The sequence below is a fragment of the Pan paniscus genome, chromosome 7, assembly GCF_029289425.2.
Source record: "Pan paniscus chromosome 7, NHGRI_mPanPan1-v2.0_pri, whole genome shotgun sequence".
Taxonomy (NCBI): Eukaryota; Metazoa; Chordata; class Mammalia; order Primates; family Hominidae; genus Pan; species Pan paniscus.
The window spans coordinates 127,410,835-127,436,429 of record NC_073256.2 but is presented as its reverse complement, the minus strand read 5'-3'; the positions used below and the strand labels follow the sequence as shown (position 1 = coordinate 127,436,429).

General features: G+C 34.3%; 1 protein-coding gene across 9 annotated transcripts in view; it reads right to left on the bottom strand.

Annotated features, from left to right (window-relative positions):
• Positions 1-25,595, bottom strand: part of LOC117981491 (putative uncharacterized protein encoded by LINC00269) — a 920,685-nt gene that overhangs the window by 836,177 nt on the left and 58,913 nt on the right. For all 9 annotated transcript variants that reach the window (XR_010113009.1, XR_008626483.2, XR_010113010.1 and 6 more), the window contains one exon: positions 8,207-8,302. Coding sequence is in view for 2 of the 9 variants with exons in the window: in XM_055116859.2 (XP_054972834.1) it covers positions 8,207-8,246 (40 nt within the window). In the remaining 7 variants the exon portion in view is untranslated. The remainder of the gene's footprint in view (positions 1-8,206; positions 8,303-25,595) is intronic.

Sequence of the window (25,595 nt, the reverse complement as noted above, 5' to 3'; positions counted from 1 at the left end):
CCATGAGCCAAGGAATCTAGTCAGCCTGTAGAAGCTGGAAAACACAGAAAAACTGACTCCCCTAGAGCTTCCTGAAGGAAAGTGGCCTACTGACACTTTTATTTTAGCTAGTAAGACCCATTCAAACGTCTAACACTTAACTATAATAGATTTTTGTTGTTTTCAACCACTAGATTTGGGACAGTTTATTACAGCAGAAATAGGAAATTAATATATGGTGAGAATTAAAAGGAAGAAAATATTATGAAGGATCAGCAAAATGTGGTCACTGATTATATGTGGAGGGTGGAAACAAATAACTGAGGAAGTTAATAATATCATTTCAAGCCAGAGAGTAGGGGAGTAATGTCTCCATTTCACAGACATTGCATATTAAAATATTTTATTATTTCTAAAAGCCCACCACCTGTCACATTATACCTTGAAGTTCTACTCTCTAATTTGTCTCAATTATAACTCTGTTGAGGAATTTTGGTGTCGTCATGCTAATGCTAATATCTCATCTTTAGAAATATCACTGAACCTGTGGTTCTTTTCATTATAATGTAATGTTTGTGGTTCTCTTCACTTCTCTGTTGAAAATGAGGCCCCATAACAGCAGGCACATTGCCCTCTAACTCTGCAAGGCAAAACTGAATAAAATAAACCTTGAAATAAACAAAAATTAAAATTTTCATTCACTTTTCAAATGCACTGTGCTTTTCATCACAAAATAGAGCTTTAGAAAGGACAGAAAGAAGGTCTTCCTGTGTGTGACACACAGTTCTACAGCACAAATTCTGATCAGTCTTATAAGATGTTATATCTCTATTTCAGGAATCATCTTTTGTATATTGGCCAAGATAATTTATTCAAAAGACATGTTTTTAAGTTGTGGCACACCAACTCAATCAACAACTCTCTACCTCACCACTGATGAAAGTTACACAATGATTAAGGAAGAAAAAGCCTCATAAATGGGAAAGTAGAAACTTATACATACCTTGCTATTTCTGCCCTCTCCAGTATATATAATTTCTTCCCACCACCTAGCTGTCCCACCAGACTCCTGCTACCATGTGATTTATAGAAATTTATCCAGTAATTCCAAGTAATTTTGCGTAATTATTTTTTACTTAGGAGGTATAATGTAATTTTTACCCGTACCAAAGCTCATAGTCCTTCCAGTAAGGCAATAGAACAAGGTCTTTGAAATTTTACTTACACACAGAGAGACATAAACATACATTCACAAACTTCAAGTGATTATTTAATTTATATTAGGCAGGACACCATTAATCCTTAAGAAATTTACACTCCATTTGCTTTTTGTTGTTTCTGGGCAATAACTGCTTAACTAAGTAATGATCCTGTTTACTTTCTCATTCAGTATCAAAAACACCTTTTGTGATTGATCAAATGCTAAGGAATGGACATCTTAAATAACTGTGAATACAGCTAATACAGTTTAATAGACTTAATGGTAAATATTAGTGGTTTTAGATTACAGGGCAAACCTAAAAAGGCAGTATGGGGTTTTGAGAGAAAAGAAAACTAACTTCAAATGGGACTGAATGTGAGTCTCAGCTTTTTCTGGTACTACTAGTATTAAATTGGACAACTCAGTGAAACTCTATGGGTCTCAATTTTCTTATATGTAAAACTTAAATAAAAATACCTACCTTGCATACTTGTTGAGGCAAGCAATATTATACTGTGCATATAACACGAATAGCACATAATATGTTCAGTAAATGATGTTTGTTACTTAAATAACACTCTTCTCAACACTTAGTTGTCTGAGTAATGTTACAGATCTTTTACACTTTTGATTTAAGATTTCATAGACACATTGGAGAGGAAATGAGGAAGTGCTAACTTATGACAGATTCTTTTCTGGTGCCATTAACCCAAAGTCTATAATTATCCATGAAGGTTTACAAAAGCAAGAAAATATAGTCCGTTTCACCCCCAGGCTTCTTACTGAAAATATTGTTCTTTTTAAATAAAATATTTAACAATATTTACCTCAAACATGTTCTGATCATCATCTTGACTCTCAAATTAAATTATGATCAAAGCAATTGTCAATGTATACCAAAGTTTAAATAAAGCCGAAAATTTATGGTGACTGGTTTGCATTTAGCTATGTTGTCTTAAAGCTTTACAAATAATGGTCTCTCCAGTTGAAAAAAATATCAGTCTTTAGTTAAACTGACAGTTCATGACTAACAGGGGTTTTCAAAAGCAACCTGACACAAAGCATTTTCCTTCTTTTGTAACAAATGGATACTGCATGTGGCCATAGTTTCATTTTCATGTATCTACTATTACAGCCATAATGTAAAAGTTAAACAATGTTATATTTTAAATTCTTATTTCTACTCACCACTGTTACTGATTAGTTCAAAATAGGAAACTAGCTATAATAATCTTAGTCCTTAATAGCAATTATTTTGACATCAAGCAAACTTTTACTCTAGAAAATGTTTCCTGCAGTTACTTTTACTGACTGCTTATAAGGTCCCACAGTTTCCATATTTGAATGTTGTGGAGCCCACACTTAAATTCCCAAGAGGATTTTAATTAGGGCCTGAGCAATGCTGAACACGTATGTATTTTGTTTCCATTCTTAATGAAGCAAACCCACCTCAAGAGCATATACAGCTTATAAACTACATTGATTTCTCAAATATTTTTCACTTGTATTTATATGTAGCTAATATTTTACTCTCTCCTCTTCATGGCATTTCATTTTTTATTCCCTTATACTCCAGAAAAGGCAGAAAAATATTTTGGGAAGAAATTATTGGGTGCATATATACATGGATGTTCATTTTTCAGTGAGAGAATAAAGTAATCAAAACATGTAATTTAAATTTATGTGTTCTGCTTTATTAAGGATTCAAATGTGCTGGAACTGATTGCCTGTTAATGCTTCATAGGCAAATGGGAAAGATAGAAAAGCATAGGGTTAAAATATTCCTTCGGACTAATTAAACTAATTTTAGAATCACATAAGTTTCTTCAAATTAAGTGAATTTCCCGTCTTTGTACCAGTCTCATCTTTTCTGTCTCTCTTCTTTAGTTCATTCCTCCCAAACTCCTGAAATGCCAGTCACTTTTTCTATGTACTTTACTCTTCTGCACATAAAAATGCTGCATAATTGCTAATGTATGCTGTGGTATCAGTGTGAAGATACTAATTTAGTCATAGGAATACTAACTGCATAAGAGTAAGATGATTATGGGCTAACTGAAACATAAAACATGAAATTAGATATAGGTAAGAGGTAAATAACTGGAAACTGTGAAAGATAAATACAGACATGTTTCAAAATCATATTGACCTGATAATAAAAGTTGAAAATGAAGTTCTCAAAAAGAAATCAGTGCCATGATATTCCATGTAGGAAAGTAGTTTTAGAATACATATATACTAGATTTCAAGGCAACACTGAATCGTGCAGCAAAAAAAGATGGTAGTGAATCTAAGAGCAAAATATTTCATCCAGATACCTGGATGACAACTTAGTTGTTGGATACCATAGAGGCAAATCATTATTTTAGATACAATAAAAGTTAATGGAGGGTTAATGCTACCAAGAATTATTAAATTTTGATGTCAGGTAATGTTGAGAGCATTTATTCAATATTGGTGAAAAATGTTCAGTAATGAAACTGCATCTGGTCTGAAACTAAACCAGAATTAGTAGTAAGACAAAATAGGCACTAGATGGCAATATAAATGCTGATATACATATTTAAATATATCTATTACTGATTAGGTGGAATATTCTAGAATTTACTGTTGCTAATACTAGTAATTATGAAAATACTAGTAATTATGGCCTGAGAACAGCAAAGTATGTCTCTTACTTATTTTCCCCTGACAGTATGTGTTTCCTAGCTTCCAGAGCTGCTCAAGTCACACAGTACTGTGAAATGATGAAAAGAATACCTGACCTATCAGCCTCAGTTTCCTTAGAGTTGCATTTGCAAAAGTGCTTTATAAATTGCAACTATGTAGACTAGTATTATAGAACACTATCCTGCATGTAGAAGCCAAAGCTTAACAAATATTTTGAATGAAAAAGAAATTCATACTTCATAAAGACATTGATTTTACTCTAATAAAATTAATCCAGAAAATCAAAATCCCATTATCTTTGTAAGTTCTTTAATCTAGATGAAAATCACTTTTAGATAGGGTTTTAGATAGGTTAATGGTTTTAGATATGGTTAATGGTCTTTAAGGAAGGGCTAATACTACTGGGCTTTATAGGCTTTGGAAGGCTTACATAAGAACAGACAGACAGTATTTCTGACTGAGATAAAGGCCTATAGAAGATGCTCAATAAATAATACTTACTTTCTGTGCACATTGTCTACCTTTCCTATGCGCATCACTCTGACGGTGAGCCCCATACCTTCTCCGATATGCCAAATGACCCCATAACTTTTACTCGTCATTTTAAAGCAAGTTTTTAAAATATTGAACCATTTCATTTGACTTTTTTACATTGTAACCAGAGGGTATGAGGTTTCTGACTATCACATACTTGGAATTTGTTTCCCCTTGAGTTGTTATACCTGGCATGTCAAATTGTTTTACATGCTAGATCCATAATTTAAAGAAGGAAAATACACTTAGTTCCTAGTCAGAGAAATTCAATATGCTCTTCCAGGTCTGTGACAACCATAATTAATGCCTCCATACATTTAAGCATTTCCATTTAGGGTGGACAAAATACATCTATTGAGGTGGAGGAGAGTATATTTTTTCTTTACATCACTTCACACAAGTAAATATTGCTAAAGTTTAAGATACATTAGATTGAAAAACATGAACACCGAAACTCGTCTCAATAATATCGCCAGTGTCCTCCTTGCTAAAAAATCCAATGGAGTACTTTTTGTTGTTTGGGGTTTTAGGTTTTGGCGTTTTTTCCTCCTAACTTTTCTGACGCCTTTGATGAGGCAGGCTTCTCAAACTTCAAGTCGCAATTCTCAAAGTGTGATCTGTGTAACCCTAGGGGACCTTAAGACCCATTCTGGAGGTCTGAAAAATCAAAACAATTTTCACACTAACACAAAGTCATTATTGGTCTTTCTTGCTTTTTTGACATTTGTATTGATTGTGCAAAATCAATGGTAGTAAAACTACTGGTACCTTATCATGAATCAAGGCAGAGGCCCCAAACCTTTCCATAATTCTTCACTACAACATGCTCACAGTGAAAAAAAACAAAAACAAAAACAAACCCAGCCATTTTCACTAAATAACATCTTTGATGAAGTAATGAGAATTATTAATTTTATTAAATCTCAACCCTTGAATACAATGTGTTTGTAATATGCCATGTGACAAAATGAGAAGTATATATTAAGCAAATCAGTTGAATACCAAAGGAAAGTGCTTATGCAATTGAGTTGTAAGCTTCTGAATTAGCTGCTTTGTTCATGGAACATAATTTTTACTTGAAAGAACACTGACAGTTAAACCATGGTTACTGAGACTTGGGTATTTGGCATATATTTTGCTAAAAATAAATTTAGTAAACCTATCCCTTCGCTACAAACAACTGATAGTATGTGTTGCCAATGATCAAATTTGAGCTTTCAAGAGAAAATTAAATATTGGGAAACTAGTGTCTGCCACTGTACCTTGACAGCTTCCATGTTCACTTTTCTAATATGAATAACAGTTATATTGATGAATGCAATTTTTTATATTATATAATGAAATGTTTCAACATTTGGAAGATCTGTATAACTAAGTGAGCCACTATTTTCCAAATGACCAATGAGAGATACTACAAAATTATGCGTGAGTTAAAGATTCACTTAAAGTTTAAATATACTGAGGGATTTTAATGTAACAAAGTGCAAAAAGTTAATTAACATGGTTTAAATTCCATATTGTAACTAACATTTAAGAAACGATCATTAAAGAGAAAATTCATAATTATCATGAAAGGCTATGAAAATACTCCTCTCTTTTCCAACTGAATACGTATGTGTGTCCCAAAATACCTTAACCCAAACAATATACTGCACCAGGTTAAATGCAAAAGTATATATGACAGTCCAGCTACCTTCTATTAATATACACACTTAAGATATTTGCATAAAACAATGTCACCCATCTCACTAAATGTTTTTAAATCATCATTTTGACAAAAGTATGTTATTTTAGTGACATCCAATGAATGTATAAATATTTTAGTTAGATGAACTAATAGAGTTTTAAATCTTCTCAATTTTATTTCTAATATAATAAATATTAATAGTTATAATCTATATAAACAAAAATGCTTTGGATTCATCAAATTTTTTTAAATATATAAAGAAGTTCAGAGACTAAAAAGTTTGAGTATCGCTGAATTGAAGCATAGTGTGTGTGCTCTAAAAGTGGAATCTTTAACTCCTAAGGTTATATGTCATCACTCTCCTGGATGTCGTTCTACTTCTTTAGTAGCCCCTTACACTCTCCCCTTCCAGTGTTCCTCTTTATTTCCTCTTCCCTTAAGTGTTAGGGACTCTCATGATTCTATCTTTAGTTCAGTTTTGTCTCATTCTCTATTCTCTCAGAACTTTTCCATAAGGTTTGAATGTGCTGATCACTCCCAAATCTACATTAGCAGAGCAAAACCAAATATTTTAAGGTTCTTATCCTATATCTACATGTCTACTGTGTATTTCTATTTGTCTGTACCACCAACATAATAAACAACACAAGTCTAGCCATGAGCCCATCATATCTTTGACACAGAAGCCCTAATCTGCAGTCTTACTTTTCATGAATGGTATCACTATTTATCCAGTTATTTAATAAATTTATGGTAGGGTAAGAGAATGGCATCCTAGGCTCTAGCCTCTCCCTTAATCCCCACATTCAGTCACTATATCTTATAGAGGTTACCCCCAGAATATTTTGATAATTGACATTTCTTTCTCCTTTTCCACAGCCACTTCTTGGTTAAGATTATTATTCATTAACTGAATTATTGTAATAAACTCTTAGCAGATTTTCTGTCTCTAGCAACAGTCTCTTAAAATCCGTTTTCTACCATGAGCCAAAGCGATGTCTCAGTTTCTTCTCTGATTAGAATTTTCCCCATAGGCTTCAGGATAAAATTAAGTCTTTGAATATCAGACCTTCATGATCTGGGCCATATCAAACTCAATACCTTCATCTCTCACCACTGCTCAAAAAAAAGGACTAGAATTTCAATGACTAGCTCTCAGACAATTGATCCCACATCTCATCTCTAGGCAACATCAAAGAATACTCAAGTTGAAAGGATCTTTAGAGATAAAGTAACCATATAATTTATCATCCAAACCAGGACACTTTTGAGAATGAAAAGGGTGCTATTAATAATTACATTGGGATAACAGATGTAAACCGGGACTGTCTCCAGCAAAGGAGCCTGTAGGATCACCGTCCCTGGAGATCAACTAGTCTATGAGAGAACTTGAGTCATTAAAGTGAAAGTGGCCATGCTGGTCATAACAATGATTAGACGAGAATCAGCCTTTCCTATCTCCTGTTCCATTGCCTTTTCTTCCACATTATGCTGCTTTTCTAATAACTTTCTCAAGATAAAAATCACATAGCCTTGACTTTTCACAGAAAGATGTTACATATCAAAACATATGTCTTTTTAATATAATTACAGTAAATATATGTGATAACTTTATCTACAGTCAAAAGTATCACTATTAAGGGGAGCTCTGTAATGTGTAAGAGGGATCAAAAATATCAGCTAACATATGCAAAAGTAGCTTTCGTTTCAGTAGGAAAGTATTATCTGGTAATAATAAAAGATGTCCCAGATCCAAAATCCCCAAATACTTGACTAGGTAACTTAGCCACTGCTACTCCAGCTGTCTGTGTGTGTGTGTGACACAGGGAGAGAAAAAGAGAGAGAGAAATCCTCATAAGATTCCCTGCCCACAGGAACTAGACTGAATCATATTTAAAAAACCCAGAGACTCATTTATCCTGGCCCTTTGCTAATTGCCCACCCTGCAGTAGAGGCAGGCACATATGGCTTCTTGCCTTCTTTCCCATGAACCTATCCAGATCAAAAAGCTAAGTTCCAAAAGCTAAGTTTTCTTCAACTTGAATATTGTTCAAAACTCATTGTTTCAAAGCAGGGCATGAGATAGAATGATCCCAAACAAAGCAATGCAAAGGTTCATTGAAGACAGAACTTACCCCTCTCTTGTCCCCCGAACATCTCATTTTCATCATCCATTAAGCCGTACCCTTCAACTTCATTGTTTCCATTGTGCCATATACAAGTTTCTTTCCCTTGAAGAAGAAATAAAATTAGAGAAATCTTGAGTTATCTTTAAAGGCTATTGTATGAGAATAACAAGGTGTTCATCAACTGATGTGATAATGTGTTATGCTCCAATAAAACTTCCTGCCTTTAAGACTAGCGTCTGAGTTTAAGTTATTAGCATCAAGATTATACTGAAATGGAAATCTAATTAGAAACCATTCATAGTCCAAAACAAATAAACAAAATCAAGATTGTGTATGTCTATAGCACCTAATTCCTATAATTGTGACATACTCAACTTATATATATTTGTATATATGATAGAAAGTTATACTCTGTATTTTATGTTAACATTATAGAATACATAGTTTTTTTCATTTTGCTGCAGATTGACATCTCAATTTTACAAAGAAGGTAATAACTTTTGTTCCTCATAATTAAGGGAGGGGAAATGTCTTCTGTTCTACTCTTTCCAATCATAACAAAGCACTTCAGTCATAGTGCATATAAAAATCCCATAAGCCAAACACAAATATCATTGCATCAAAAGAAGACACATGCTTGATGTGAGATTAACATTTCCCAAATGCTTTCTATTAAGGACATGTAAGAAAAATTCCTAAAATTCTGTCAATGTGCGGATGTCTTTCCAGCTACAAAAATAGCAATAATATTAAAAAGTGTTTCCTTGTATTGTACTTCCATTGTAACTTACATGCCAGGAAGCATAATTCAGTGGTGAATCTATCCCTGCTTCAGTCAACAGGGATATTAAATAGTATTTTCCAGTAAAAGATATGGACTTTCAAGCATTTGTGAAATGGTTGATCAAGCCCAGTTAAATTTTTTCTTTTTCTGGACAAAAATCAACCAGAATAATGCCATTTCAATTCTCTATAGCACAGTAGAACAAAGAGGAGCTCAAAAGAATATCAAGTAAAATGTTGTAATGTCACATAAATACTTCTATCTCCAGATTATTAATACTTCTATCTCCAGATTATTAGAAACTGAGAGATGACCATACTTGAAAAATATATAACAAACCACATTACACAGCATTTTAATTTGCTATATATATTTGTTTAAGATAACTATATTGAGAATGCTACATTGTTATCTTTCTATAGTATGAGTTTGAAGATTCTTAATGCTTTTGCTATTATCAAGAAGTCTTCTTCAATAGTTCAGAGTTAGACATTTTAATCAATGTTGCCCTAAATGCCTGCTCTCAAGATTCTAGCACTCCCCACAAAAATGATATTTTAATAACGTTTTTCCTTTGCATGCTAAATATTTTGCCTTTATCTATGCTCTATTGACTGTACTATTAAAAATTACTAAACATTCCCTTCACTTCTTTACAAGTTTTTAACTCCCTCTCTCAAAAATCCAGTTTTACTAAGGACATTGTTTCTTAGACCCTTCCCTCCGTTCTGGGCCCAGCAGCTTCAGAGCCAGCCAAATTAACCAGTGTCATCTATACAGGGCTTGTCACTGCTATGCTCCAAAACTTCAAATCTATCGCTACAGATGTGCTTTGCCTCCTAGAGCATCTAAGATGACAACTATCCCATTAAAATAATAAACAATGTTAATAAAGAAAGCCTAAGAAGCTTCACTTTCTTCCTAAAAAGAATGAATGCATTCCAAAGTGACATTGCTTCATTACTGGGCAGCAGTAATTCTAAATATAGAAACTGGATGTCCAGTCACAGGGAGAATAAGATGAGTAGGAATTTAGAGAACTGATACTTCCCTGTGATCTCCATCATGGAGTACTATGATGCAGTTTATTTATTCATTTAAATATGTATGTTGAGTCTTTACTGTATATCAGTCACTGTTACAGGCACTGAGGCTAAAGAAATAATATTTCCTCTCCCTCAGTATCTTACAGTCTAAGAGTAAGTAATATCTACATACAGGAACACCTCTGCTTAAGAAATCTCCTTGGGAATATCATGCGTTTTAAAATATTAAAACTAGAAGAGCTTATAAACATCATTTAATCTATCCCCTTCACTTTATAGATGAGGAAACTGAAATTCAGGAAAGGTAGTTAAATTAACTACCTTCAAAAGCCCAAACTAGATCCCAAGTGTTCCAACTCCCAGTCCAGGGCACTAAGCCACAATATTCCTCTCAGGTCAGGAATATCTCAGAGACATTAAAAAAGAAAAAAAAAAAATCTGGGCCAGTCTACAATGGCTCATGCCTGTAATCCCAGCACTTTGGGAAGCCGAGGCGGGTGGATCACCTGAGGTCAAGAGTTCAAGACCAGCCTGGCCAACATGGTGAAACTCTGTCTCTACTAAAAATACAAAAATTAGTCAGGCATGGTGGCAGGTGCCTATAATCCCAGCTACTGGAGAGTCTGAGGCAGGAGAATATCTTGAGCTCGAGAGGCGGAGGTTGCAGTGAGCTGAGATCATACCACTGCACTCCAACCTGGGTGACAGAGCAAGAAAGACTCTGTCTCAAAAAAAAAAAAAAAAAAAAAAAAAAAAATCCATGTTCCTTTCTTGGGATTTCTCCCACTACAGGGAATGTGACTTGGTACTGAAATGGAGCTTTGAAGTGAGACAAAATAAGCTTGGACATAATTTTACTGAAGATCCAGACATTGAACAATGGCATCCAGCCAATAACCATAGTCCTGCAGCATTGTCATCTGTCACCTTTCTTCATGTGTTGACTAGAGAGAGGAGTTGGCAGCACATTGGACGTAGACTCTAATTCCATGCAGCTAATGGTTTGCAACTAAGCTACACAGATTGTGAAACAATGGCAAAAAAAAATCTGAAATTTAATAAGAAAAAAGAAATGCTCTAAAAACAGAGATATTGTCAGAGAAGACTACTTTTAAAAAGCGATATGGAGCCACCTAGTGACAGAATTTTGTGTTAATAGAATTACATTTGGCCATAAACAGCAAGTTCACAGACTGAAAGATATAAATGGCTAGGTCAGGAACAGAGGCTAGTTTTGTGTGTATATAAGATCTCAATTGTGAAGGAGACACGAATCATCTGTCAAGATCTTCTTTTAAATTATTTGTATTTTGCATTTACTGTCAGCAGAAAGCTTAAGTGTGCCTTCTGAAACAGCTCAAAAAGTTTCCAATTTAATAGCTCTTCAACAAAGTGTACAAGTTAGAGATAATTGGATTCCATTTTTAAATTCTTATATTTCATCCAACAAAATTAGGCTCAAAAAGTCAATTTCTTTTCATCAGAAAATATCTGTCAATATTTTCAAACAGAATAGAACAGGCTTTTTTTCCCCCTTATGAACTTGTAAGAGGCTTTTATGAGTGAGACACATTTTAATAACCAAGCTACATTTCTAAGGAAACTAAGGCAGCAGAGAATTGTCACTCCAATTAAAACGCTTTGTATGTTCAAATAAAATAGAAATAACAATTGTATGTATTTACTCAAAGGAATTTGTACAGAGGCATACTTAATTAGAACATTTCAGAAATGTTGTGATTGTTAGGACAAATCCTGAGTCAGAATCATATCAGCTTTTGTTTAATCCTTAAATCTATTTTTTTATATGAGAAATGATTTATCATTAATTAATCCTGAAATCTTTCAGAATGATGGATGTTTGGTAATGATGAATAAATACTAAAGATTGGTATAAATAGCAACTTACACTGTTACATAACTGAATCTTCTATTATGTAAACATTCAATGAAAAAATATTAAAATTGTTAAGAGAAGAAGGTGAAAGCTAATTCAAAATAGTTTATTTTAGCTTTATATGGTCTTTGCTTGACCAAAAATAAACTTGAAAATATATTTTGCTTTATTTCTTAATGTTGAAAATCATTATTAAAAATACTGGAGGCTTGCACTCTTTGTTGACTGAGCCTCTGCCCTATAAGGGACAGGGCAGTGAGAAAAAAAACAGTTGCAGAATCCCTTGAGTCTTATCTATGACCTAAGATAACACACATAAAGTATACGTTGACTTCTGATGAATGAGATTTTATTGTATCATATTGAGATATCAGCACACTATTAACTTTGCATTATTTTTTTCTGAGCAGTTGACTACATTCAGCCACAAGTCAATCAAATAATATTTGCAATAAGATAGAGGTCTAGGAAACTGAAATCCTGGGCATAATATTTTTAAAGTTTTAATAAGAAGAAATAGAATCAGATAACATCACATAAATGTGTTTTTTAATGGTGTGACTGATCTTACCAAGAAAAAAGATAGCAAAGTTAAGACAGCTTTGATGTGTAATTTTAGATAATGTGACAATGGGAAATGTAATATGATCATGGAAAAATCAAGGAGGGAGAAAGACTGACAGAAACCTAGAATTAGGGATATAGGTTTGATTAAATATCTGTGGCATATTTCAAACCAAGTAAGTGATGTGCGTATCAGCAGGATCCTCAGACAGTCACTATAGCTACAAATCCAAGAATGGCCACCTGTGTGTGTTGTGCAGACCAAAAAAAAAAAAAAATTAACTCACTGTGGATAAGGCTATTTCAATGATGTCACCATTGAACACAAAGGAAAGTAGGATAAACATAGCTATCATTATGAAATGTCTACTGTGTATTTGACACTAGGCTAGGAGTTTTACGTACTCCATTTCAGTTAACATTTACAGACTCCTTAAGCTGGTATTAATTGTTGTATTTAATAAGAAAAGAAACAGACTCTGAGAGGCATTCTGAATCCTCTGTCTGCCTCCAGAACCATTCTTTTTTCTCTGTATTTAGTGAGCTACATAGTAAATACAAGTATGCCTGATACATCACTATATCATATTACAATAAAACTGAAATTTTATTCTAAATCTGTTTACCTAACAATAAAGAAGCTACTTTTTTCAAGATCAGAGAATGCTTTATAACAGGTAAACTAAAAATGCTCACTCCTTTTTCTTAAGAATAAAAGCCCAAACAGGAACCAAACTCCAATTTTAACAGATAAAATAAAATAGTTTTTTAAAATCCAATACAATAAAATATTTTAACAAAATATTTTTTAAAATTCGATACACTCAAATATGTAGTTTTACGATTCATCTTTACAACATAGTAGATAATTTATTTATGGAAGAAATTTATTTTCATTGTATTTTCTAAATATGAGCAATATATAGAAACTTAAAGAATTTTGGTGGATTAGTCTCAAAGCTGACATTGACATTCAAACATAAGAGACCATTAAGGATCACCTCCAAGGCTTTTTAAAATACAGAGTCCTGGGTCCTACTACTCAGAGAATCTGGCTGAATCGTTTGAAAGTGGAGCCTAAAAATTTACATTTTGACTCATACTCTTTCCTCCACTGCTCCAAGAGATTCTGTTGCACACAGTCCACAAATTATATGGGAAACATTCCTATTATTACTGCTTCAAATTTTTGATTGATTTTCATTAAATTTCATGTCATGTCCTCAAAGCAGCTTTTTATTTATTTATTTATTTTGTTGTTGTTGCTGTATTTATATCTTTTTTCATGGTGGATCTTATCAGAATTTTTACCTGGTCATAATTGCAAGAGAAAATGGTCATTTTGTGGAGTTGATTCTTAAAGATTCTTAAAATATTATCTTTATTACATAAGAAAAGCTATGACTTATATTTTTAGAATTTCGAGTAAAATAACTATGCTATCAAAACATCAATAACATCTACTGTGATTGTTATAAGGTCTTCATTTTATTTAATATATTTAAAATTTTACATATGTGAAAAATCACTTGTACTGAGCCATTCCTGTCATCGTACAAATGAGCAAAGAGATACACAGATACAAATACGCATAATCTAGCACTGGACATCAAGTGGCAGCAGGAGCAGATCTCTCAATGCACAGCCCACTGCTGTTACCAGGACACTGTCTGTCACCCCCCAAGTGAGCATTCACCCACAAACCTGAATCTTAAGTGAATACTGCACAAGGTCCTTCCCTGTGCCATTCAGAGCATAAAAAGATGAAAACACTGGACTCTTTTCCTCTTGCCTAAAATCCCAAGTACTGGCAAAAGAAAATGGATTTATTCAAATGATCCTTTGCTAAACTAAGGTCCAGAAAAAGGAGGCATTTAAATCTTTGTTGTTGATAATAACAGAAGATTTGAGTTAAAGATGTTTTCCAGGAACCCCCTTCTGTGGAATGGCACCCAAAAGAAAGAATCCATTTTGCAAAACCTAAGGCTATTTAAGTGCTTATTTTTCACCTCAACTCTTAGACATAGCCACTGGGTTGTATTAGGTTGATGCAAAAGTAACTGTGGTTTTTGCCATTGAAAGTAATTGCCAACCTAATTTATGGCTCCATTTAGCAAACACAGCCTGGTCCCTTTAATGCATGGAACATAGTCATGCTCCCAGTTGATTTTCACCTCTTCATCTCCCACACTAAATTAGTCCCTTCTACTTGATGCCATCAAAAATATCCTTCTATTGTGTATATATACTATTTATACTAGTTTTATTTATCCATTCATATGTTGATAGACACAGGTTGATTCTATATCTTGGCTACTGGGAACTAATTCTGCAATGAACATAAGGGAGCAGATATCACTTCAAATATTGATTTCAATTTTTGATGATCTCATTTATGTAGGGAATCTAAAAAATGTAAAATTCATAGAAGTAGAGAGTAGAATAATGGTTACCAGAGGCTGGAGTGTCAGGGAGAGAATGGGAACTTGGTCAAAAGATACAAAATTCCAGATAAGCAGAAAAAAATATGCTTTGAGATCTATTGCACAGTAGGATGACCATAGTTAATAAAAATGTATTGTATATTTTAAAATAACTAAGATCATAAATTTCACATGTCTCACCATCAAAAATAGTAAGTAAGCAAGTTGACGGATATGTTAAATATCTTGATTTATTTATTCCACATTGTATACATATATCAAAACATTTTATGTCATAAGTGTATACAATTATGATTTGTCAATTAAAATAATATGCAAAATAGTCTTCTACAATACAAATTCTGCTCTTTTCTATTTTTGAAGGATCATGAGAATAAACTGCATCAACACAGAGAATGTACAGGAGTAAGTCTTGAATGCAGTATCTACATATCTATTCCACTATTTTCATCAGTTGCAATACAATTCTACTGTGTTATAAAAATAATGCCAGTGCTCATATTGCTAACATCTAGCAGACCACAGCAATAACTTATTATTTACTAGACTCTAGATGGCATCAGATTTTCAACTTATCACACTTTCAACTTCCATTTTACAATGAGTAATAAACTCAATTACATCTCCAGCCATTTCTTAGTGGCAGTGCACCTGCAGCTACAATCCCTTATAAGACCCCTATGAGTCTAAATTCTTCCCTTATTCTCCTTCCCCACCAACACCATTTTCCAGCTGGCTCTTGATAAGTTCTGCTCATTTTGCCTTTCCCTGCTCAAGCCATCAAATTAACTCTTTCACGCTTCTCTGAGCCATTTATCGTTTTCCTGCTGCCAACAGCAGTTTGTTTTTTTGTTTGTTTGTTTGTTTGTTTGTTTGCTGATAGCCTTTCTGCTTTTCTTCCTCATTAGACTAATTTTAGAGAATCTCTTTATGTTTTGGTTGCAAAATAACTCTTACCTAGAGATATATACACAAAGCATTTTCACAGTTTTCTGGAGACCCACAGATGGATCTTATAAAAGGGTCATATCACTGAGTGAGCTCTAGAAATTAGGAGCTATATTTACTCTAAAAAGGTAAAGCTAGTGAGAGTCTTTTTTACATTTTTTATAATACAGTAAGATAGTAAAGTTGTAAAATTAATATTCATATGTTTTGTCAGCCAAAAATATGTATGAGAATATACCTAAGGCTATTAAACAATTAAATATACTTAACAAAAATGCTAAATTCCATCCACTATGATTGTTCATATGTAACCTCAAAAGGTACTTGGAAATGTCTGGATATGAATATGTAATACTAATAAAATATTCAAATAATAAATAATTATTTTTATTTAAATATTTGGCATCACCAATACCATCTTCTGAGACCATTTTTATTTCACAGCTATGTTTTGTGCAAATCAAAAGTAAAATCAGATTAAGGAGTTTTTGGACAGAGATTATGGGGTTGATCTGATAAGCAACTGCAGCAAAGTTTCAGGATATAAAATCATTGTACAAAAATCAGTAGCATTCCTATGCTCCAACAAAATTCAAGCTAAGAGCCAAATAAAGAACACAATCTCATTCACGATAGCCACAAAAAAATAGAATACCTAGGAATATGGCTAAGCAGGAAGGAAAAAGAATACAATTTCAAGAATTTACAATGAAAATTACAAGACACTACACAAAGAAATCAGAGATGACACAAACAAATGGAAATATATCTCATGTTCATGGATTGGAAGAATCAATATTGTTAAAATGGCCATACTACCCAAAGCTATTTATAGAATCAATGCTATTTCTATCAAGCAACCAATGACATTCTTCACAGAATTAGAAAAAAAAATTGTTTTAATTATATGGAACCAAATATCCCAAGCAATCCTAAGCAAAAGAACAAAGCTGGAGGTATCACATCACCTGACTTCAAACTATACTATACAACATGGTACTGGTATCAAAACAGACACATAGACCAATGGAACAGAACAGAGAGCCCAGAAATAATGCAGTACACCTGCAACCATTCGATCTTTAACGAAGTCAACAAAAAACAAGCAATGGAGAAAGGACTCCCTATCCAATAAATGATGCTGGAATAACTGGCTTACCATATGCAGAAGACTAAAACTGGACCCTTATGCTATACTATATATAAAAAGCAACTCAAGATGGATTGAAGACTTAAATCTAAAACGAAAACTATAAAAACCCTAGAAGAAAATTTAGAAAATACCATTCTGGACATAGGAACAGGCAAAGATTTCATGAAGAACACTCTGAAAGCAATTGTAACAAAAACAAAAATTGACAAATGGAACTTAAGTAAACTAAAGAGCTTCTGCACAGCAAAAGAAACTTTCAACAGAGTAAGCAGACAAGCTACAAAATGGGAGAAAATAATTGCAAACTATGCATCTGACGAAGGTCTAATATCCAGAATCTATAAAGAACTTAAACAAATTTACATGCAAAATGCAAATAGCCACATTAAAAAGAGGGCAAAGGACATGAACAGACACTTTTCATAAGACAAACGGATGGCCAACAACATATAAAACAATGCTCAACATCACTAATCATTAGAGAAATACAAATCAAAACCACAATGAGATAACATTTCACACCAGTCAGAATGACTATTATTAAAAAGTCAAAAATTAACAGATGCTGGCAAGGTTGTAGAGAAAAGGGAAAGCTTCTACACTGCAAGTGGGAAAGTAAATTAGTTCAGCCACTGTGGAGAGCAGTTTGACAATTTGTGGAAGAACTTAAAACGGAATTGCCATTCAACCCAGCAATCCCATTATTGAGTATATACCCCAAGGAATATAACTCATTCTACCATAAAGACACAAGCATACATATGTTCATGGCAGCACTATTCACAATAGCAAAGATATGGAATCAACCTAAATATCCATCAATGGTAGACTGGATAAAGAAAATACATTACATATACACCATGGAATACTATGCAGCTATAAAAAGAACAAGGTCATGTCCTTTGCAGCAACATGGATAGGGCTGTAGGCCATTATCCTAAGCCAACTAACACATGAACAGAAAACCAAATACTGCATATTCTCATTTCTAAGTGGGAGCTAAACATTGGGTACTGATGGACAACACAAAGAAGAGAACAAAAGACACTGGGCCTACTTGAGGGTGGTGAGTGGAAGGAGGGTGAGGATTGAAAAACTACCTATCCCATACTATCCTTCTTACTTACCTGGGTGATGAGCTAATCTGCATACCAAACCCATGTTACACAATTTACCTGTATAACAAACCTGCACATAAACCCTGAAGCTAAAATAAAATTGAAGAAAAGTAAAACCACAAATATATATCTAACAAAGGTAGATAAGAATGTTCAGATTCAGGTATGAAAGAATTTAGTGATAGGGTTGGGGTGCCAGACAAACATGAGTTTAACCTTTGCCTCCATTTTTCTAACTGTTTGAACTGGAGAAACTCACTTGTATCAGTAAAATACTGATTCAAGTACCACTATTAAATGATAACAGAATTGAAGGCACTGTTATTAGGTACCTAATACCAAAGCTTTCACATACTAGAAGTTCAAATAAATGGCAGTGTTTTTCCACCTTGAAGCTATTTTCTCTTTTCAATTTTCACACAATATCCTACAATGAAGCAAGAGATTCTTGAAGATGATGTTCGTCCTAAGCTAAGCCACATCTAGCAAATGAGGAGCCTTACCCTGTGTAAGTCAAGCCTCCTTTTTGTAAACATAACAGGCTGTGCTATCTCCAACTGATGAACTTTTATTCATTACAGTTCCACTCATAAAGTAATATGTATAGGAGTGCCTATAAACACTTTAATAGATACCAAATTGCTGCTAGGAAAAGGGATTTGTTTTCCCCTTAAAGCCAATAACTCCATCTCACATTTACTTTGAAACAAAATGGATTCAATTTGTTAATAACATTTTGTGACAGTGATATTTAGCAATTTTTAAAATGCCTAAAACGTAGCTTCCTCTGCCCTAAATACATAGACTAAACATTTTATACATTTTTATTGCAGAATTAAAGAAAGTAGCTTATCATATCTGTCACACACAAGGTAATACACTACAAATTTGCCTTTTAACTTGGATTAACTCATATGAATTTGTACATAGTACTATCCAGTGTTTCATTCTGTGCCTGTAATTCTTCAAAGGATGTATGTAGCATGCTTTTAAATTTAATTAATTATTATTTTTTAATGTCACATTCTACTCTTATACTCTAGTTCATTAAAAGTATATGCCTAACTTTGAAAATTTTAGTATTGAAGCAAAATTGAATGGTGAAGCTTCTAAATCTGCCATATATCTAAGAGTGAGATTCCAATGGCTTTAATAATGAAGAAAGAGTCACTAATATACACTTTCTACTGCTTTATTCCATCAATGTATATCTGGTTTGAACGAGAATAATTAGAATGCAGTGTTATAGTTTAAATATTTGACTAGCCAAAATAATGTTTTGAAACCTAATCACCAACTTGATGATATTAGAGGGGGCCTTTGGGAGATCATTAAGTCATAAGGCCAGAGTCCTTATGAATGGGTGTAGTGCCCTCATAAAAGAAGCCCCAGAGAGTTGCCTTACCTCTTGCACTATGGGAGGACACAGCAAGAATACAACATCTATGAACCAGCAAACCCTCATCAGACATTGAATCTAATGGGGCCTTGATCTTGAATTTCCTAGCCTCACAAACTGTGAGAAATAAATTTATGTTGTTTAAAAGTCACCCAGTTTATGGTATTTTGCTGTAGAAACCTGAGATAAGAGGTAAAAATAATAGCAAAGCTAAAGTGTGCCTATTTAGGTGTAATATTTTCAAGTAAAATATTGAATGCCACAGACTATTCACTAAAAAATAGACAGTGTTTATTTTATTTGCTTATTTATTTTTTTCTTTTGAATATCAAGTTCAAAAAAGTGGAGTTAAGCATGTTTCCTGCATCAAGTAACATTTTCCTCATCGATCCATGTAAGACTCCACTTCTGTTTCACTTTTCTCTTTCATTCCCACTCCTCATTTGCATCCCATCTCCCCAAGTCATCCACTGTAATGTGTTGGGTGTATCTTTCTTGTAAAATGTGTAATGTTAATTGATATGTGGCTGTGGATTTTATTTACATAATATATATGCATGCAGGACTCATGATTTATTGCAAATATATTAGAATAAGCAAATGATTTATAACATAATTCTTGCTGCTGTGAGGTTGCAGGACAGACTTGTGTGAACCAACAGTAGAAACAGGGAAGCTGTTACCATAGTCATGTTGCAGTAAGTCAGGAAAGGTGGTTTCAGCAAGGCTAGCAGTAATGGCAAAGACAAGTCTCCACATCGATTTCAAAGGAAAATTAACAGATTTACTGGTAGATTTGATGTAGACTCAGCAAAAGAGAGAATCAAAGATGACCCAACATTAAGGAGCTGAGCTGAATAATGAGAAAGACTATAAATGAGCAGCATCATTTTGAGGGAAGAATAAGAAATCAAAGTTCTGTTTTAGATAGGTTAAATTTGAAATGCTTATTTGATATCCAAAGAGCTAACACATAGACATTGAGATCACTTAGATCTACATCTAAAGTTTCATGAGGACAATAGGATAGAAATGTGAATGCTATTTTTTAAGTCATGGGCTTGAACGAGCTCACTTCTGAGAGGATCAAGATCCAAGCACAGAGCCCGAGAGCATTCTAAAAACTTAGAGGCCAGAAAGACAATGTCAGCAGAAGAGACCGAGAAGGATCAGCCTATGAGTTACAAGCCAAAACAAAAATCATAACACAAATTTAAAACATGAATCTGGAAGTACTCTGGAAGCCAAGTGAAGAAATGGTTTCAAGTAGGTGGTGAGCAACTCCGTTGAATGCTGCTTAGAGCCCTAGTGAGATGGAAACTGAACTGACCATTATATCAAGGTAATGATTGATCTTGACAAGAGCAGTTTCAGTTGAGTGATAAGATAAAGGCCTAATTGAGTGAAAAAGAATACTAAGTAAGGAAGTATAGACAAGAATAGACAAAGCTTTTGAATAGTTTTCTTATAAAGGGGAGCTGAGAAATAAGGTCAGAGGAGGATTTTTTAATGGAAAATATTGCAGACATTTTTCCTGGTAATGGGAATGATCCAGAAAACGGGGGCGGGGTTGGGGTGTATTAGTCCATTCACACACTGCTGTGAAGAAATACCCAAGTCTGGGTAATTTATAAAGAAAAGTGGTTTAATTAACTCACAGTTACACATGGCTGGGGAGGCCTCAGGAAACATACAATCATGGCAGAAGGCATCTCTTCATAGGATGGCAGGAAAGAGAATGAGTGCCAGCAGGGAAAATGCCAGACCCTTATAAAACCATCAGATCTCATGAGACTCACTCACTCTCATGAGAACAGCATGGAGGAAACCACCCCCATGATCCAATTACCTTGGTCCTGCCCTTGACACATAGGGATTATTATAATTCAAGGTGATATTTGGGTAGGGACACAGAGCCAAATCATATCAAGGCAATTGTTGATGAGGGTTAGAGAGGGAGAATTTCAGGTTCAGTGTCTTGTTCAGGTCAGAGAAGACAGTGCCCTATGGTGAGCTAGGGCCTTGGGTTGCATGGGAACACGGTCTACGCCTCTTCAGGAGTACATTTCTATTTCCTCTTTCCTGTAAAAGTGAATTATCCACATCACATTTCTCATAATACCATTAGTTTCCACTCCTACGTTATTTAGTCTATTCTTTTTTACAGCAGTGAGAGTGACACTGTTACATTCTTTTTTTTTTAATTCAGGAGGTAGATGTGCAGGTTTGTTACATGAATATATTGTATAATGGTGGGGATACGCTTCTTTAGAATAATTTATGTTTACTTACAGCTAACTAGCAGTTGACTTATATCGTTGGATGATTGAGACCCAACAAATAAACTGCTTTAAGTCAGAACTTTATTAGATCAGTTTTTCAACACATGGCCTTATGTTCCCTCAGGTGGGGGTCTCTGAGACCCACTCAGAAAATCAACGAAGTCCACATTTTTCCAACTGTATATCTATGTGAGTTCAGATTATCTTATTTAGAGACTTCAACCGAAACAACATACAGGAAGATATTGAATGCATGAGCACAAATGAACATAAGAGAACATCTCTTCTATTGAAGAGATTTGCAAACCTCTAAAACAATTCTTTTTCTGATTTGCAAATCTCTAAAATATATTTTGTTTTCAAAGACATAGTCATTGTAAATAAAATGCTGTTTATTTTAACATGTAATGTGTTTTCTATTATTTCTAAGTGAATTAATGATTACATATTTTTAAAATTGCTGTTTTAACTTCTAATATAGTAAACTGGATAGGTGTGAATCATAAAATTCGAAGCTCTTTTGAGCCTTCAATATTTTTAACAATATTTTTAACCCCTTATTTTAGTGTAAGGGGTTCCTGGAACCAAAAACTTTAAGAATCTCTGTACAAGATAAGCACCAATGTTCCTTGCCATCCTAAAATAACATGCCTTAGCTCTGTGCCATCTCTCCTCAAATTGAAAGCAAATTGAAGGCAAGAATCATGAATTTTTAAAGGCTATTTATTATTTTTCTCTTTATTAAAGATGGATTAAAGACACCTACTTTTTTACATTCTCTTTTTTTTTTGGAGTCTAATTTTCTCCTTTTTATTTACCAACTTTTTTTTCCCCTGCTACCTTTTTATTATTATTATTATTATTATACTTTAAGTTTTAGGGTACATGTGCACAATGTGCAGGTTAGTTACATATGTATACATGTGCCATGCTGCTGAGCTGCACCCATTAACTCGTCATTTAGCATTAGGTATATCTCCTAATGCTATCCCTCCCCCCTCTCCCCACCCCACAACAGTCCCCAGAGTGTGATGTTCCCCTTCCTGTGTCCATGTGTTCTCATTGTCCAATTCCCATCTATGAGTGAGAACATGCAGTGTTTGGTTTTTTGTCGTTGCGATAATTTACTGAGAATGATGATTTCCAGTTTCATCCATGTCCCTACAAAGGACATGAACTCATCATTTTTTATGGCTGCATAGTATTCCATGGTGTATATGTGCCACATTTTCTTAATCCAGTCCATCATTGTTGGACATTTGGGTTGGTTCCAAGTCTTTGCTATTGTGAATAGTGCCGCAATAAATATATGTGTGCATGTGTCTTTATAGCAGCATGATTTATAGTCCTTTGGGTATATACCCAGTAATGGGACAGCTGGGTCAAATGGTATTTCTAGTTCTAGATCCCTGAGGAATCGCCACACTGACTTCCACAATGGTTGAACTAGTTTACAGTCCCACCAACAGTGTAAAAGTGTTCCTTTTTTACATTCTGTAACTAAAACTAACTCACAATGGGTGTTCAATAGATATTAGATGGATTCTTAAGTGAGAGACACTTACATAAATGATTAGGAAACAAGGGAAAGGTTTTCAAAGTGAGAGCGCTGGGCTGGCTTCTTAGCGCTGAGACTTGAGCCCATTGAAGTTGCTATTTCCTTTGGGTTAGTTAGTATATATGTATTCTGGTGATGGAGAAAGCATTCTTCCCCCTTTAACGTGCCATAAAGTGTAATAATTAAGCTCAAGCACTTTGAGAGCAGAAAGTTCTAAATTTAAATCTAATCTCTGTTGAAAAATGTGACCCTGGGTAGAGTGCTGAAGTGGCTTGAACCTAGGGATTCACATATCTAAAATTGGAATAATAGTGCATAGCTCAGTTTGTCACATTGCTTTTCTTGTGGAAAGAGCTAGAAAAGTGTTATTTAAACTTTTAGTTGCTGGATCATAAGAAGAGGGGATGGGTAACTGGGGCCTAACATTAGGGGCAGTGGGGGAATTCAAGGTCATAGTTATTGACCAACAGGTATAAAAGTATTTCAGTAGTTTAACAGTAGTAATGTATAGCCAAATGGCACGTAAAAACTGAATATCACTTGTAGTCATTGATAAGGGCGATACATGTGTTCACCTCAAGTTCTCACCATATGTGTTGTAGTAAAATAATCTCTCAGGTCAAATTCTGCCATTCATCTAAACATTGAGATAACAAGCACAAAAACAGTCATGTAACTTGTTGAGGGAAACCTACTCTCTTCTCTAAGCAATACATTTAGCATTTTGCATAAAAGGACCACTCTGGGCAGATGCAAGGAAGCATGGAGGGCAGAAACAGCAAGTATGTACTAAAATCAGGTGACAAAATCCTCTGTGATGTTGAAGCACAAAGAACAAACAGAACTCTAAACCACTGACATGATACTGCTGGGCTTGCTCGATTGATGAAAACCACTCCTGCAAGAGAGTGGGATCTGCACAATCTTCCTAATCCATCTTCTTGATTCTATGTTAAATGCCATACATTTCATTAATTAAAAATAATCTGTAATCTCTTATGACAACATATGCCCTCTGATACAGATTTTAAGACTTCCCAAGTCATGAGCACCAAAAGGTTGATTTTTGTTTAAGGGTCTTCAAATATTAAATAATTGCCTCTCTATTAGAGATCTTACTTATTATCACACACCTGCAAAACATTGTTTACACTAAATTATTTTTAACAATCATACAGATAACAAAAACATGATTGTGAAGTCTTTTAACTGTCCAGACCAAATGCTGGACCCTCCTGAAAATTTATCTTCATCCATTTCTCTTTCCATACCTGCAATGAATCTCCAGTGCACTGAACCAGGTAAATTTGCAGTGACAGGCTCAAGAAGTGCCCTGGATCTATTGTGCTTAGCAAGTATCAGGATTTCACAGAGATACGCTCTATTCACATGATGACCACAAAGCTGCATACCTGGAGCAAACTGCCTGCCATTCACTTGTTTTTAATCCCTACTAAAGTCAATGGCTTTAGTGGTTTAAGGTGATAAGAATGTAATCTAATTAAAAAACATGAGACGCCACAGACAGAAAACTGCAGAAGTCTCTGTATGTTATAGCAGACATTGTTTTAATTCACCCATTTTAATTTATAAGCAAATAAAACTAGAAAGGAATTACTATATTCATTAACATTTATTCAGTTTAAGAATATTCTAAATGTTTTATCCTGAATTATATATATTTATATTATATATAAATAAATATCATAATCATTATATAGAACTATAATAAAATATTATAAATATTTTATATATATATATATATATATTTTTTTGAGACAGAGTATCACTCTGTTGCCCCGGCTGGAGTGCAGTGGCATGATCTCGGCTCACTGCAAGCTCTGCCTCCTGGGTTCACGCCATTCTCCTGCCTCAGCCTCCCGAGTAGCTGGGACTGCAGGTGCCCGCCACCATGCCCAGCTAATTTTTGGTATTTTTAGTAGAGACGGAGTTTCACCATGTTAGCCAGGATAGTCTCGATCTCCTGACCTGGTGATCTGCCCGCCTTGGCCTCCCAAAGTGCTGGGATTACAGGTGTGAGCCACCGCACCCAGCCTATTATACATATATTTTTTAAGATAGAATCTTGCTCTGTCACCCAGGCTGGAGTGCAGTGGTGTTATCAATCACAGTTCACTGCAGCCTCAAACTTCTGGGCTTAAGGCATTCTTTCACCTCAGCTTCACAAGTAGCTGGAACTAC